Raw genomic sequence first — 18,385 nt, 5'->3', positions numbered from 1 at the left:
CCCTCCCAGATACCCCGTGTGTGGACCACGGCTTCAACTTCTGTATACATTTATTTTATTTTATTTTTTAAGACAGAACAATTTCTATCAGTTAATCGGTGGTTGACACTAAACAAGGACTTTCTTCAAAGATGAACTTGAACAGACTTTAAATGCAGGGAGAAATATCTACTGTCTGTGTAGTATCTCTCATCTTTGTATCTGTTTGTGTATGCTGACAGTGCTGACAATATAGATACAGATTACAGATATTTTATGGTGTTTTATATCTCCTATGCTTCTGTTTTAGATGTTGGAACTGTTCTCAAAGTAATCAGTGTTGCAAAAGGTATCTGGAATATGGAAGAGGTTCTGCTGGAGGAGCTGCAGATATTTAAGGTACTGAAAACAAATTATCCACTTTAGTCTAGACCTATCTGTCAATAAGACATCCATTCTACTTTTGGAGATCAGGGGATTACAAGGTTTCCCCTAACAGAAATAAACAAGGCTTTGAAATCCATTCTCTGGGCAGGTGAATATTTGTGGCCATAACAGACTGTGAGGAGGCAGCTTTGTTATGGTAGATGCAACGGTGAGAGTGATGAGGGCTAACATGCTGTTTACCAAGGAAGCGGAACAGAATAGGAACGACTTTCAGACTTTGGCTGATGGCTGCATGAAATTCTAATGGTTTATTTTAGAGTAAATAAAATATCAAATATTCAAAAGCCTTTAATGGTAAAACTGTTGCTCACACTAAAATTCCAGACATTGTGGTCTTGTGAACATTGATTGTGAACTCACAAGGTGTTATGGTTTTATAACGCAGCCAAAATTATATACGTGTAAGTCATGTACATAAAAATCAGTATCAACTGATAGAAAGCCTCCATATAGAAGGTATTAACTTAAACTAGCACAATGATTAATATTGGCAAAACTAAGCAGTAAATGTAAAATCTAGCATGTAAAATCTAGTTTCTAATTGATCATTTTTATTCCAGCAGAAATACAGAAGTGTACAATGTAGGGAAAAAAATCTTTAGTTATTATGGGGAAACCAAAAGACAATGTTAATAATATGCCTCTATTTAGTACATTGATAACATGATTAGTGTTGAGAGACAAAGTGGACTTCGATCCGAATTTCAGGATAAATTTGATTCTCCATTAAGCCGAATTTCCTTGTGCTTCATGGTAGCGAATCGATTTAACCTGAAATTGTGTGAAAAAAAACCAAAAAACATACTTACCTGCTCCATTTACTCACGACGGGCCGGACGCCGCTATCTTGCTTGAAAATCTTGCACGAAATCCCGTGCGTGATGACGTATGTTGGCTGGCCTGATGACGTCATTGCGGGCCACACGAGATTTTGCGCCAGATCTTCAAGCAAGATGGCGGTGGCCAGCCTGTCTCGATCAAATGGATCAGGTAAGTATGATTTTTATTTTTATTTTACGCTCTTTTATTTATATCAGATGCTGCAATCAAGTATGCATTCGTCACAATTTTTTTTTGTAAAATTTGCTGAAGCAGCCAAGTTGAACTTTTCATAAATTTGCTCATCTCTAAACATAATTAATTTGTTTTATGTGTAATTTATAATGTAGTACTACTGGCAACCATATTCATTACCTGTGTAATACCCAGTGCAGATATTGGAAATTTTGTTATTAAAGGGGTCGCACCCCCAAGACAACCTATTTTCAGATTGAATTATTTCCCCCTCTATGATGTTCATATTCACTAATAATGCATATGGAATAGGGTTGTCTTGTTGAGAAAACCCCTTTTATATCTTACTGGACTCATGTGTAGTTAAAGCAGCCCTCCGGGTCAAGAAAGAATATTACATTAACTATGGAATAAACAGAACACGTACCTGGTGCCCTCCTTTTCATCTTTTCACTTAAAGATCTGCTAACTCCTGAGCTCCTCTTTTGCCATCCAAAATGCCTTGCTTCTTCTAACGCATACTGTGCATTTGGCAGGCCAAGACACTTCCTGCTGCCCTTGGATTGGCCAGCACTTCTCACGTGAACAGAGCTGGCCAATCAAAGAGCAGGGCTGGACAAGCAGGACATGTTTGGACTACCAATGCACATTGTGCAGCAGAAAGTTTGAGAAGTGATTTGGCCATCTTGGATAGCAGAAGAGGAGTCTGAGAATTGACGGATCTGCAGCTAAGAAAATAAATAGGTCACCATTTCAGTGGTCTGTTCTTTCACTTGCAAATTAGATTTTTTATTTTCATAAATTTTCATAAATTGATCTAATGGTGTAATAAGGTGCATAATTAGAATAATCAAAAGTTCTATCAGCTGCCAGTTTCCAAAGTTCCCGATTTTTCTGGGGAATAGCATAAAACCATTTGAAGGCAAAAAAAACAACAATGCACGGCTAATATATTTTACATTCACTTACTATATAAAAAGCATTTGCAAATTTAACACTTTACTTTACCGTAAAATATGATGTAACAGAACACTGGCAAATGTATTACACATATTGTAATATTTCTGATACAATGTATTTTTTTCCCCAGAAACCATCACCAATAACTAACATAGAACTATCCATCAAACAGGTAAGATAGAATCGGATTTGACTTTCTATGCAGTCTGTTGACTGTTAAATGTTCATGCTATTAATAAAAAGCAAAAAAAAATAGTCATGTTACCCATAATGACCACAAATCTCAAAATAAAAACAATGAGAAGATGTATTGCTATGGGCAGCTTCATATATACAGTATACATACATATACCCTCGTCATGTGTAAGGCTACTTTCACACTTGCGTTCAGAGCGGGTCCGTCTGGTATCTGCACAGACGGATCCGCTCCTATAATGCAAACGCTTAGATCCGTTCAGAACGGATCCGTTTGCATTACCATGAACAAACGGATCCGTTTTGATAATGCAAACGGATCCGTTTTGACTTTACATTGAAAGTCAATGGGGGACGGATCCGTTTGAAAATTGAGCCATACTGTGTCAACTTCAAACGGATCCGTCCCCATTGACTTACATTGTAAGTCTGGACGGATCCGTTTGCCTCCGCACGGCCAGGCGGACACCCGAACGCTGCAAGCAGCGTTCAGGTGTCCGTCTGCTGAGCGGAGCGGAGGCTGAACGCTGCCAGACTGATGCATTCTGAGCGGATCTGCATCCACTCAGAATGCATTAGGGCTGGACGGATCCGTTCGGGGCCGCTTGTGAGCCCCTTCAAACGGAACTCACAAGCGGAGCCCCGAACGCTATTGTGAAAGTAGCCTAATATGTGTATTTGGCCTTCAGTGAGCATTACAAAAATGTCTAAAAATGATAATGTCAAATCATTTTAGTGGAACTAGAAACTCAAAGATTTTTTGCAATTCAATAACTTTCAATAAAGTTAGGAAAGGATGCATACAATACATATTGCTGATAAAGAAGGCAGCCAATGGAAAAGATTAGTTTATTTGGAGTCAGGTAATATAATGAGGCAAATTCTGGAGGCTGGCATGACCAAAAAGAAGTGTCAATGTATCCATTATGCTACAAATGCAATGCTGCTTAGCTACCAGCAGGTGGCAGCATTACACCTTCTTATTGCTGATGCTAGTACCACTCCGCAAGATTTACCTGCTAGCAAAATAACTACAAGGACAGGACAGTAATTTTTTTTTGCAAATTAACAACTTATGATAGTATTTATATTGGATCATCCTGACTATTAAAGTGTAGTAAAGTTGTATTGCTTTATTTTATTAAAATGCTCTTTCTCCAACTGCAGTTAAGAATCGGCATGCTGTCACATCACTGACAAAATACAAGTTTTGTAGATTCGACGATTTGACTACATTTCTATTTTTCTTATTGCAGCACCAGCTTTACATTACATCCCATGATGGTCTAGTTCAGCTGTCACCACATAGATGTGATACATATGGAAAAGCTTGTACAGACTGCTGTCTTGCTAGAGACCCATACTGTGCCTGGGATGGAAAGGCTTGTTCAAGATACATACCTACGTTAAAAAGGTAAGTCAAAGAGCTTTATTCTGCTTCAATCTTGTGACATCACCAGAAGCATTTCATGAAGCAAATCAGCACATCTGCTCATATGGCAAACGTGTATAATTACATTTTAATAATTTGAAAGATATGATCTGTCAGATTAGTGTAACTGTAAATGTTTCCCATCCCAAGGCGTTCAAGAAGACAAGATGTGAAAAATGGGGATCCCCTTACACAGTGCTGGGATGTGGATGAGAGTAAGTATGTTGCATTGATTGATTGAGATACAGATGTAGCACATCTAAACTTGAGTATGATATCATGTCTTACTGTCATATCACAACACAAAAGACTTTAAAAGCCATTGAAAAAATCTATTAACATCTTCTTGCAATTGTTTACTTAACACGTTAAATGCCGCCATACACATTAGATAGCTGTCGGATGAGTGATAGTTCAGCCAATAGCTATCTTTCTCGACTACCTTTCTCGACTACCTTTCATGGGCAGAATGGTAGTGGTTAGCACTGGTGCCTTGCAGCGCTGGGGTCCTAGGTTCGAATCCGACTAAGGACAACATCTGCATGGAGTTTGTATGTTCTCCCCGTGTTTGTGTTGGTTTCCTCCGGGTACTCCGGTTTCCTCCCAAACTCCAAAGACATACTGATAGGGAACTTAGATTGTGAGCCTCATTGGGGACAGTTGGATGCTAATGTCTGTAAAGTGCTGCAGAATATAATAGCGCTATATAAGTGCATAAAATAAATAAATAAAAATAAATATCCCCTCTACACATTCATGTTCGGCTTGGCTGAGAGTGTTTGTGTATTCAAAGGGAAAAGGCCTCTGCACGAGACACCTCTGATGGCAGCTTATCTCCCGGGAGAACAAAGGGATCAGGTGAAAATGTTAATTTCACCCGACCCTTCTCTACCCTGTCAGGGAGGAGTCGGGAGCGTCCCACACACATTAGACTGTCTTCCAAACCCGTCGTTCTTGAAGGGTTCGGCCAACAATATACTAATGTCTATGGGGGCTTTAAGAGTCAAGACAAGGATCATTACATGTGTACATAAAAAAGTAGATCAGTCTTATACCAGTAGCGATATTGTCATTATAGACAGTTGAAAGTTCATTAGGCAAAATCTCAACTGTGTACTTAATGGAAAAGCAATGCCCAACTTTCTTTGTACATGGTTGGCTACCATACCTTGCTTTCCCTTCAGGGGTGCTGCAAACCATCTTATTCAAAGCTATTGAACACAGGAAACTATATTACTGTTATTGTTTTGCCTCTTTATGAAGGGAATTGGAGTTCCATCTTTAATTGTGTTTTCTTGACTAAATCTTTATGTTTCCAGAGACTGTAAATGAAGCTCCTGAGGAAAAAGTTATATTTGGTGTTGAGTTGAATTCAACTTTCCTTGAATGTGTTCCCAAGTCACAGCAAGCATCTATTAGATGGTTTATTCAGCACACAGGGGAGGAACGCCAGGAAGAGGTAAGTCATCCTGGTTATACATCTACAATAGAAATATCAGATTACATACTGATGAAAATTGTGTGTCCTTTCCTTTGTTCATGTCTTTTATGTTTTATTGGAAACGATTTATCTCTATCAGAGGAAAGCACTCCCAATCCTGCATGATTTTCCATTTCATTTTTTATGACATGAAGGAAAACTTTCTCTGATAAATGATTTTTTTTTTGCCAAGTTCTTAAGGTCAGGTCAACAGAATAAATCACTCTGGATGACGGGAATTTGATTAAATAAAGGACTATACATTATTATTAAAGGATTTAATATTAAATAGTAAAGGAGCAGTAAAAGAATAATTCACATCTAACTCAGAACAGTGAAGATTACTGGTATAAGACGAGTGACTTCACTAAGAAATTTGCAACTGATCACTTAGCAGTAAACACAACAAAAGAGTTGTAACTTGACTTAACGTTGCTACATAGTTTAGCTAAAAGTAGGTTCACGGTTAAACAGCCTCCAACGAACATATAATCATCTTGTGAATGATTGTTTCGCAGACACAAACATACACTTTTTAGTCCATTTTGGTTGTTATACTCATTCAAACTGGCCATACATGTTCAACGACACGAAGCGACGAATGAACTTTTAAAAAATATTCTTCTATCTTTTGTCCATGAATGTTCTTTCATAGAACAAAAGACCTTTTATCCAACTATAGGATGAAAATTGAGAACACGGTCATCCTCTTTTCAGTCTGTCATAGTTAGGTAAAACGTGTTGACTTTCAGTTAAAGTTGTCTGTTTTGATCAACTTTAGAATAATGTGTATGAGCACCATTACAGTAATTACTGTAAATCGATCCGATAAGATTTAAACACTATCACTATAGCCCCATTATAAAGATATAATCAAACAGTTGCTACCAAGCAGATGTTATCTTTCTCAACTGTCTTTCACTTAAAGTGTCCATACACCTTTAGATTTTGTCTCTTCCGACTCCCACACTTGATTTAGTTGAGCATGTTTTCAATAGGGAGAAAGAAGAAAGTGAGTGCCAAACACCGCTGGAGATGGCTTATCTCCCAGAAGAACAAAAGGATACAGCGTAAAAATGTATTTAGCTCAATCCTTCTCTCTCCCAACATCATCTGTCAGGGGAGAGTCAGGAGTGCCCCATATTCATTAGATCATCAACTGGACAATACATGTTTATGGGGTTCTTTCATCATTTATATATGGATGCCATAATCTGTTTTTCTCAGTAGCTAAAGGAAGAGAAGTGAGGTGCCTGTTTTTAGGAGATGGAAGACACCTTAAGAAGACAAAAATGCTCAGATGTTTGGGGTGGGAAAAGCTATGAGAGGCTCCATCCTTACCCTTACTTGCATCCCATGGCAATAAAGAAAGAGATCTTGCTCTTTAGACAAAGATACTGTTAGTGCATCCTGCTCAGGAATATTCTTTGGCCAGAGCAGGCAGTAAATGCAAAGATATATTTTCAATCTATAGTATTTAACTTGCCATGCATTTCACAGACATCACACTGTTTTTAAATGATCTGAAATTACTACTGAACGTCTTCTATAGTGGCACACAATGAACCCTTCCTTCTGTTATATCAACGGATGGTTGAGGCACAGGCAGCTGGACTCACTGTAATCAGCTTATTCTTGTCCATGTTTAACAACCCCTTTAAGTTATAAATTTTTCCACATGTCAATAGTAGGTTTGGTTAACATAAAAATGGATTCCTTTTATCTATCAGACTATGTCCATGGAGAACACCGACTGCCATAAAATTTCCTATATTAGCTGATGCTGTTAAGCTATGGGAATTTAAACTTTTTGTGACTTCGTAGCCCTGTTATTGGATCATTCTTGCTTATAAATGGAGCAGCTAAAGAGATCTTGCCATCACTCCTCATGTGTCTGTTTTAGCAAATAATTGTATTCCACATGAAATGACAATAATGCAGCATTTATTCCTGTTGTGCCATTCCACTATCATTCCTGCAAGGTTAATGAATAATAGTGCAATTGGGTACTACCAGTTGGGCACTATGGGGCATATTTCTTAAGACCATCATTTTAGACGCCGGTTTTAATAAAGGCCCATAGCTGGCGGAGGATCCGCCGAAGTTATAAAGAGGCCACAATTTTAGACCTGGCATGAGCGGGAAGAAGTCACTGCTGTCTGCGCATGAAATACGCCTAATTTAGGCATATTTCAAATTATTAAATGACCCCCTATATCTGCAAAGTCTGACACTATCCGATCAGTACTGCCAATATCAGACTATGCAAGGTGTCAGACCCCCACCATTAGATACTGATGACCTATTCAGTGGATAGGTCATCAGTGTAAAAGTATCGTAAAACCCCTTAAAATATTTTTTGTTGGAAATGAATTATTCAATTTTGATAGGCTTTCTGGTCCTCCAGGAGGGGGGTATTGATGTAAACTCTATGTAGTTTGAATACATTGGCAGAGAACTCCTTATAATACATGGTTCTGCAGTTCATAATACTTGTATGTGCAAGCACATTGTATTCCCCACTGTCCTTCAAGCTATCTCAGCCATCTGTTAGGTTCTATTTTTTAGTACATCATACATGGAAATAATCAAGTGTGATAAAATTAAACACAGCAGCTAGCTTTGATTATTAGAGGCTTTGCCTTACTAAAAATACTCTCAACAGAAGCATGCAACTTGCTAAGGGCAAAGTAACAGTAACATTAATTAGGGATTTGGAAATAATTGTATTACCTTTCCTTTACCAAGCCAAATCTACTTCTTTCTGACAGGAAATTATTTAAGATAATAAATATCCTTCTGCTGAAAGACTATTTAAAGGAACAATTAGTTCTGGTCCATAAGCCAGAGTCTACTTATGGGCATATTATTTAAGGGGTAAATTATTTTATCTTTTTTTCATAATTTGCAAAAAATTGTGAATATTTCCTTGTCTATGTTGCCCCTACTATAAATTTGATTTCAACAAATTTTGGCAAATTTTGGCAAAGAGAGCATGGAGCTTCCCTTGAGCTAAATGAACAGAACAGATGATCAGCAGGATGTGGGGTGTCGAACCCATTTAATCAGATAGTGATGCTCTCTCAGAGTAAAAGGTTGGACAACCCCTTTAAAACTTTGTTCATACTTTTTAGTTCATTTCCATCAGGGTTAATTTGCTAAAGTACCCATTAAAAACAATGGGGGAAAACGAATCCTTGCTGATCCATCAAATTTGTCATAATGGATCTTAATGTTCCATAATGGATTCCTCATATTTATTGTGGATCTTGTAAGAATGGAAACGATTAACAGAACTTGAAACTAGAAAGGGATGTTTTCAGTGTGAACAATGCAATAAAGGGGTTATTGTAATTAACAGGATTTTTAAGTTAATAGAAATAGATCCCTTGCCCTGGATCCTCATAAAGGCAGCTACAAATAGCATTTCTCATATAGAGGACCCAGCATTTCCATGCAATACACAGGGAGCCTATTGATTTCAATAGGTACTGGCTAGTGCGTCATCTCTTAGAAACCTAGAAACATATATCTTCTAACACAATAATGATGCAATCAGTCATTGTCACATCTGCTCTTATAGCTGATTCTTGATGAAAGGTCTGCTTTGAAGATGCTGCCATCCAAATGCAGCTGTCTTCTTGGAGAAGATGCTCCACATGTGCTTTAGTTAAAGGAATGCTATGCTTACCCAACAGAGTAGATGACCCCATTTGCAGTGATCAATAACAAATATGTTTTCCATTTCCTTTTCTTGTCTTATTATACTTTCTAAGCCCTTATGATTTACATAATAGAATGATTTCACATGGTTTACTGTCAACAAAGATGTGAGAAATGATGGTGTACTCCTACAATACTGATGTGTATCTTTGCCCAAATATAATAGCATACACTATTGAGGATGCTGCCTTCATGGAATAACATGTTTCAGTGGTCTTTACATTTTTAGACATTGTTGTAAAGGAAGTTTTCATGTATATATGCTCACTGTATATAAATAAAGAGAGCTCATGAAAAAAAAAATGGTTAGCAAAAATATCAACCCATGTTATACACGTACGTCTATAAGCTTACAGGTTAAGCGGAAACGTAATTTTGGTAATCTTCAGTAAGTTCAACACTCTTGCTAATACACTGCTGAATCTTAAAGGTGCTATAAAATATGAACTTATGCCACTTACTAATTTATTATTTACTTTCACCTGTTTAGCATGAAATAATTTTTGTATATGCTGCCCATGTAAACAATAGTGATTTACAGTCTCCTCCACCATCTGGTGTAATATGGCAGTGGTCAGGACACTGCTTCAACCACTGCCCATGCCATCTGCGCAGAGATATAGTTCTTCAACCGTGTACATGATTTGTGTCACATATTAAAGGGGTTATCCCATGACTAATCTAATAAATGAAAATCAGACATCATATAGTATATGCCAATCTCTTTCTAACAAAGGTAGATCCAGCCCTGTACCTCACATAGATCCAGAGATCTTCATATTCATTGTTGAAAGCTCAAAGGGAGTGTCTTTTCTGCTGCAGCTAAGGGTGCGTGTCCATGCTCTCCTTATTACAGCTCAGAAGGCAGTTACATAGAAACATAGAATGTGTCGGCAGATAAGAACCATTTGGCCCATCTAGTCTGCCCAATATACTGAATACTGAAGTTTTTCTTCTTTTAAATATTCTCTCCTCTTTTACCTTGTTGATTCCCTTTATGTATTTAAAGGTTTTTATCATATCCCCTCTGTCTCGTCTTTCTTCCAAGCAATACATGTTAAGGTCCTTTAATCTTTCCTGGTAAGTTTTATCCTGCAATCCATGTACTAGTTTAGTAGCTCTTCTCTGAACTCTCTCCAAAGTATCAATATCCTTCTGGAGATATGGTCTCCAGTACTGCGCACAATACTCCAAATGAGGTCTCACTAGTGCTCTGTAGAGCAGCATGAGCACCTCCCTCTTTCTACTGGTAATGCCTCTCCCTATACACCCAAGCATTCTGCTAGCATTTCCTGCTGCTCTATGACATTGTCTGCCTACCTTCAAGTCTTCTGAAATAATGACCCCTAAATCCCTTTCCTCAGATACTGAGGATAGGACTGTATCACTGATTGCATATTTTGCTCTTGGGTTTTTACGCCCCAGGTGCATTATCTTGCACTTATCAACATTAAATTTTAGTTGCCAGATTTTTGACCATTCCTCTAGTTTTCCATGATCCTTTTCCATTTGGTGTATCCCTCCAGGAACATCAACCCTGTTACAAATCTTTGTGTCATCAGCAAAAAGACACACCTTACCATCGAGGCCTTCTGTGACTTATTTGTATTCATTTTAGACAGCTGACTTAGAACCTCTTCCTCTGTAAAGACACATGCATCAAAAGATTTATTAGTCTTCCTTCCTAACTGAGGTCCTTTTCCTTCATTTTCCTTTGTAAAAACTGAACAGAAGTATTCATTGAGGCAGTCAGCTAGTTCTTTATCTTCTTCCATATACCTTCCTTCTTTTGTTTTTAATTTGGTAATTCCTTGTTTTAGTTTCCTTTTTTCATTTATGCATCTGAAGAATGTCTTATTGCCTTTTTTCAATGACTGGGCTAATTTCTCTTCTGCCTGTGCTTTAGAAGCTCTTATAACTTGTTTGGCCTCTCTCTGACTAATCTTATAAATTTGCCTGTCATCCTCATTTTTTTTATTTTTATAATTACTAAATGCTATCTTTTTGTTTTTAATGATTTTGGCCACTTCTGCTGAGTACCACAGTGGTCTCTTTTTTTTGCTTTTATTGACAAGCCTAATGCAATTTTATGTTGCCTTCAATAGTGACACTTTTAAGTAGTCCCATTTCTCCTGGACTCCATTGAAACTGTTCCAATCTGATAGGAACTCATATACCACTAATCTAATTTTAGAATAGTCAGTTTTTCTAAAATCTAAAACTTTTGTTTTTGTGTGGTGTGAATCAGTCACTGTACTTATAGTAAACCACACTGACTGGGGATCACTAGATCCCAAGCTTTCCCCTACAGTAATCTCAGATATCAAATTCCCATTTGTGAATACTAAATCTAAAATGGCCTCCTTCTGGTTTGGCTCCTCAACTACTTGCTGTAGAGATAATCCCAGTAGGGAATTTAGAATATCTGTACTCCTGGCAGAACTAGCTATTTTGGTTTTCCAGTTTACATCAGGAAGATTAAAGTCTCCCATAACGATAACTTCCCTTTTAAATGTCATTTTAGCTATTTCATCAACTAGTAGATCATCTAATTCTCTGACTTGGCTAGGTGGTCAATATATCACACCTACACGAGTTACCTTATGATTATCAAGCTGCAAGGTAACCCAAACTGACTCTAAATTGGTCTTGCTAACTTGTATTAAATTTGATTTTATGCTATCTTTCATATACAGGGCCACCCCTCCCCCTTCTTGCCTTCTCTGTCTTTCCTATATAGAGAGAACCCTGGTATTGTTATATCCCAGTCATTACTCCCATTGAACCACATCTCAGTAACAGCCACTAAATCTATATCCTCAGATGCCATTATAGCCTCAAGTTCATTGATCTTATTCCCTAAACTGCGAGCATTTGTAGACAAGACTCTGAGCTTGTCATTTCTTAACCTATGTGCTACTGGCATTGTTCCGGGGGGCAGTCGGACTGCTGGATTATCACTCTTTTGCCCCCCTTGCCTAGTTTAAATGCTCCTTAGCAAATACTTGGAACTGTTCACTGAGGACAGTTGTTCCCTTGAGAGAAAGATGCAAACCATCTTTCTTGTACAGTTCTTTTCCATTCCAACGAGAGCTAACATGAGACACAAAGCCAAACCCTTGGTTCAGACACCATTCACCAAGCCATACATTGAATTCCTTAATGTGCATCTTCCTGTCATGCTGAAGGTTATGCACAGGCAAAACTGCAGAGAATGAAACAGTTGATGCAACCTTCCGTATATCATTTTCAGGTGTGTGAAAAGCTTCCTTCACCTTTTAAACCTCATTGCAAGCCAGATCATTTGTCCCAAGATGGACAATAATATCCACCTCCCTTTCCTGCTTTGCTTGCCTAACATTATTAAGGATACGTCGTCTATCCCTGCTAGCGGTAGCACCAGGGAGACATCTCACAACACCATTTTCCTCAAACTTCACAGCTCTTATGATGGAATCGCCCACCAACAGCTGCTTACTATCAGTCCTCACCTTCTCCTTTTTGTCTTTGGCTGCAGTCTTGCATACTTTAGGCATGGGAGATGATTGTTTCTAACCCACTGTGCTTGAGCCATCCTCCATGTTGCTCCTGACGGATGAAACTGAGCATGTGCGGCTATCTCAGTGAGCAGGACAAAGAAATAAGAAAAAAAAACAAAGAGCAGGTGGCGCTATACAGATACATTTTACTGATTAACTTAGTGGCTATGCTTAATACTTGCAATTACAAAAGTATTCAGATCCAGGTGCTGGTTTGAAAACTGTAGAATATTTTTCGTGGCACGACCCCTTTAAATAATATTTATAATACCATTCTATGTTTACACAGCAAGTATTCAGTCTCTTCATATATATATATATATATATATATATATATATATATATACCACATAGATCATTGGAGTCAGTAGCTAAGAGGACTGATAATCTATGGCTGGCGTTTAATACACCACTCTTAGCCTGAAGTCAGTTGGTGCAAAAAGAGGCCAGTTCCTGGCATTAATTATAGTAAATCTTGGCCCTAGGAGGCCATGCACCTCCTGCTAAGATGTACCCATTTTTCTTTAGTAGAGCGAATGGTAATTTTTTTGGTGTCTCAAAAATTGTGTAAAAGCATTGAAGAATTGATGAATTTGCCTCAATATCGCCAGGTTCTGTGCTTTAGAACCAAATTACAGTACTATGTATGAAGATCTACAAACTGTTTTAGTACAAAACATAGGAACTCTTTTAAAGGGGTTGTCCCACAAAAAATATACCACTGTTTTCAAACCAGCACCTGGATCTGAATACTTTTTTAATTACATGTATTAAAAATTTTGAATAGCCACTGAGTTATTCAAAAAAATATATCTGCATATCACCACCTGCTCTTTGTTCTCTGTCCCGCCCATGCCCCCAACTGTCTCCTGAGCTGCTATAGGGAGAGAGCTTCAGCAGAATGGACACACCTCCTAAGCTACAGCAGAAAAGACAATCCTCTTCATCTGCCAGCTTGATATAGACCTAGCAGAGCAATGAATGGAAAGATCTCTGGATCCATGTGAGATACAGGGCTAGTTCTAGCTTTGTTAGAGAGAGATTGACATGAACTATATCATATGGGATTTCCCCAGTTTAGAGTATTTATGGACTATCCTCAGAATAGACAATCAATATACATATGTGGGGGACTAACTATCACAGCCCTGTTGATCAGCCATTTGAAGAGGCTGTACTGATGCCTTAAAGATCATATAAAAGCTAGCTGTTGATATGATTATAAGACTTGTATTTAGTTGATTTACTCATGACCTTCATTCTGACATCCTGAATTGCTTGCTCTTTTAGATGTAGTAGACCTCTTATCCCACTGTCTCTTGTTTATGAATTAAACATAAGAATGTGTTCCACATCAAAGGAAGATAGGTTGTTTAGGGTGAAAACTGCAGAATTAAGATGTACTAAGACATTAGTCATTGTAGTATGTGCATGGTTAGTTGTAATAATAGTCTAAAACAAAGCCAAGTGTTCTTAGTCATGGTGACTCTTGTTAAATATCATTGAATTTGGGATTCATATAGGAGAGAATTACAATGGTAAGGCTAAAATATATTTTCAAATGTCAGTTAGAATTGGCAATTGTGGTAGGAGGTATATAGATATACAGGTAGATGAATGCTAGATATATAGACATACAGAGACAGATCTGCCACATAACATGAATTATAGTGGCATAAATTATAATAGGGGACAAAACTTTATTGTATGTTTCATTTTCACGCTGACCTCAACATGGAGGAGTGGTGCGGTGCTGTTGGGGGCATGGCAGGAGCAGGACCATTAACCCCGGAAAATTCACAAACATTTGCACCAGGAAACTGTAGTAAATGATGGTTGAAATGTACTTCATTCAGGGTCTGGAGTATTTTGTTAGTTACTTTGAAAGAGCATTTTTTTAAGTATTTTTTTTTCTTTTTTGACAGATAACATCTGACGAAAGAGTCATTAAAACAGAATATGGGCTTTTGATCCGCAGTCTACAGAAGAAGGACTCTGGAACATATTATTGTAAAGCACAAGAACATACATTCATTCACACCCTGGTTAAGCTCAATGTAAAAGTGATAGAAAATGAGCAGATGGAACAAACCCAGAAGATGGAAGAGGATGAGGCTAGAGGCCGAGAGTTAATAACAGAGTCACGACTGAGGTACAAGGATTATTTGCAACTTCTAAGCAGCCCTACCTTCAGCATGGATGAGTACTGCGAGCAGATGTGGCACAAGGAGAAGAAAAGACAACGCAATAAAGGTGGAGCAAAGTGGAAACATGTCCAAGAGATCAAAAAGAGCAGGAACAGGAGACACCATGAACAAAGGGAGAAGCAGGCTAGAATTTTATCTGCATAGACTGAGCTGGGTGTACTGTGGACAATTTCATATTATTTCGTTGTGTACATTTCTTGTATTAATATTCCTTTTTCCAATGGGAAGTACCAATGCATACAAGACAATGTAGTACGAAGAATATTCTAGAAAAGTGAAGCACTTCACGTTTTGTATTACAGCTTTCAAAGAATAGACTGGGTTAAGGGGTTATAGACTTCTTTGTGTAGTGTTGTTTGTATGTAGCCTCATTTTCTGGGTTAAGTTAATGACTGGTCGTTCAGGCTTTTATTTATTAAACTATGTTATTAAGGTGCCTCATTCTCTCCCTTTTTGTAAGTTATAAGTTAATATTGGGATGTTTAAAACAACTGTTTACTTGTTAATGTTTAGTTTTTATTCTACTATTGAATATGGTATTTTTAAGACAACCTGATTATGAGACTTTTGTGTTACAGTTGTATGTTGATAGTAATGGTTCAAAAAGTGTACAAAAAATGCAAAGCAAGGGACACACTGTGACTTAGTATTCCACTAATGATTTAAAGGGGTTGGGCATCTTTTGGGAGGTTTTTGCAAACTCCCCTCCTTGCCAGACCTGCAAAAGTGAAGTATACATACCTGCTCCTGGTGCTGGGTCCTGGCTACATTACTCCCTGTCCTTGGCTGTCTTGCTCAAATCTCTCACTGTCAACATCTCCTTTGCTGCCACTGAAGCCAATCACTGGCTGCAGAGGTGACCTCTCCCCTTCTGTCATGTGACCAACTGAGTTGACGCAAGGAGAGCAGGTCACACCTGAGGCAAGTGATTAGCTGCAGCTGCGTCAAAGTGAATTTGGATAGCAGGGGATCTAAACGAGGCAGCAGAGGACATTGATCTGGGTATGTATTCTTCCCTATTGCATCTCTGGCCAGGAAGGTGGTTTGTCCAAAAAAAAAAAAAAGGTGGCCAGCCTCTTTAACACTAGCGTTTGGTAATTCCATGATCTTTTGCTTTGACATTCTGTTTTACAGATAGTAGACGTGAAAGTTTACAGACTCCATTGAGCTCTTTTATGTCAGGAAAATGCGCACAATCCAATAAAGATACTTGTTGAAATACTTATGGTTTATGTTGTAGTTTGTCTACATCATGTAAATGTTAATTTTTTTGGTCTGAATTTTTTTAATCGGTTTTGCTTGAGCTTATGTTACTGTAATTTGCATAAAATTTATCAAACCGCATGTTTGGTGCACCTGGGAATATGTATAGAAATATGACTCCAGTTTTATGCACTACCCTACTCGAATGAAATCTTTATTTTGCAACTTTTTGCCCTAAACTGGCAGTGGATCTGCTGAAGTTATGAAGAGGCGCAGGCCTCTCCATAACTTTGGAGCATCCAGCACCAATTCTAAATGTAAGACAGCTTCAAAGCTGTCTTACATTTAGACCATTTTCTAAGCCTAAACCCCACCCATGCCAAGCCCACAATTTTAGAACTGGAGTGTCTGGACATTTAAACCCTCAGATTCCATCGTGAAATGTGACCATGGCATTTAACAGGTGGAAAAAGTAAAGGAGTAAAATATGAGTTAATGACAACTCTGGAAAATTTAACTTAAAGGTCATTTTACATTGGCTGAGGATCAAGAAAATTAACAGGAATTAACTTTTGTACCAACACATTCCTGATGACTGCCCCATGTAAATGGTGCCACTGTTCACCCGCTTCACAAGCAAACACTCATGTGTTGGTGATCTCATCTTTTATAAAATCATCATTTCTGGGCAGTCAGAGTAGCAATCACTTATCTTCATACAGAGGAGTTAATTGCTGCAAGTAAATGTCATTCAGGTCAGGGAGCAGGCAATTTTCTGGGAACGTCAGCCAATTTTAAAAGGGTTTTAGGTCTAAGGCTACTTTCACACTAGCGTTTCTATTTTCCGGTATTGAGAACCGTCATAGGGTCTTAATACCAGAAAAAAAGCCTCAGTTTTTTCCCCATTCATTATCAATGGGGATAACATGTAACTGAACAGAACGTAATGCTCCAAAATGTATTCCTTTCTATTTGGTTGCGTTCCCGTACCGGAGAACAAACCGCAGCATGCTGCGATTATCTTTCCGTCATGGGATGCGGAGCAAGACTGTCATCTGTCATGACCCACAATGCAAGTTAATAGGGACGGATCCGTTTTCTCTGACACAATCTGACACAATAGAAAACAAATCCGTCCCCCATTGACTTTCAATGGAGTTCAAGACGGATCCATCTCGGCCATGTTAAAGATAACACAACCGGATCCGTTCATAATGGATCCAGCAAAAATGTTAGTGTGATAGTAGCCTAACCTGGCTTTTACATATTTGATCAGTGGATAATCATAAAAGCTTAGGTCACTGGTGACCAATCCAACATATTATGGGGGCCTTAAATCCTAACCATAACTCTGCATGAGATTCAACTAAGAATCGGACAAAAGGTAAGCACACATATAAACACACACATAGGAAGTTTTTCAGTTTTTTTTTTTACACACGTACAGTATATGGGAGAGATTCTACCTTTTATTGTCCAAAGGAGCTGTGAAAAATGAAAGGTGGATTCTGATTGGTTTCTATGGGCAACTAAGCCAGTTCTACTTTACACCAGTTTAATAAATCTGCCCCTGCATATATACATTGTATATGAATACAAAATAGACATTCTATAGAGCTAAACATAGGTTACGACTCAGCAAAAGAGTTTTAAAAAAAACTTTCCAAAACAGCAGAAAAATAACCAAATACAGTTATACGTAGCGATATAAACATACATACAAATTTGGAATAGGGGAAGATACCACAGTGCCCCCATAACAGAGGAGAAAACCGAGGAAGCCTTCTGTTTTTATGATTGGGCAGAGCTCTCAGCATACAGGCATCTGCACTATATGAATTCTAGCTGCTGCAGAACAGGCACTTGAGTGCCCAAATGCAGCCCCTCATGATGTCATCTGGACAAGAGTGGTTGAGAATCTTGAAGAGAAAGCAGGGCTCTTCATTAAAACATTTTATTAGTTATTAGACAACTGCGGTCCATTTGATTGTGTACATAATAGAATATGTTATGCAGGAGTGTAAAATATCTGATAGAAACATTACATAGGCCATATAACCTGTAAACCTGCTGGGAGACGAATGTCAAGGAGACTTACAATAAATGTGTATTATACATGCCGTCCTGACATTATGAAAGCATTATTAAATATGTGTGATGGTAATGACAAATGTCTCTTTATAGTTACACTGGTGGTGTCACGGAC

At 38.1% G+C, this 18,385-nt stretch overlaps 1 protein-coding gene across 1 annotated transcript in view; it reads left to right on the top strand.

Annotated features, from left to right (window-relative positions):
* The window catches only part of SEMA3D (semaphorin 3D), a 181,303-nt gene extending 165,106 nt beyond the window's left edge, over window positions 1-16,197 (top strand). The window contains exons 13-18 of the mRNA XM_040413133.1: window positions 290-378; window positions 2,531-2,572; window positions 3,852-4,009; window positions 4,178-4,242; window positions 5,347-5,486; window positions 14,695-16,197. Of these exons, the coding sequence (XP_040269067.1) occupies window positions 290-378; window positions 2,531-2,572; window positions 3,852-4,009; window positions 4,178-4,242; window positions 5,347-5,486; window positions 14,695-15,120 (920 nt within the window). The 3' untranslated portion in view covers window positions 15,121-16,197. The remainder of the gene's footprint in view (window positions 1-289; window positions 379-2,530; window positions 2,573-3,851; window positions 4,010-4,177; window positions 4,243-5,346; window positions 5,487-14,694) is intronic.
* The last annotated feature ends 2,188 nt before the right edge of the window (window positions 16,198-18,385 follow it).

This window comes from Bufo bufo, chromosome 1, assembly GCF_905171765.1.
Source record: "Bufo bufo chromosome 1, aBufBuf1.1, whole genome shotgun sequence".
NCBI classification, from domain to species: Eukaryota; Metazoa; Chordata; class Amphibia; order Anura; family Bufonidae; genus Bufo; species Bufo bufo.
Note: the sequence above shows the minus strand (reverse complement) of the source record. Positions and strands in the feature narration are given on the sequence as shown.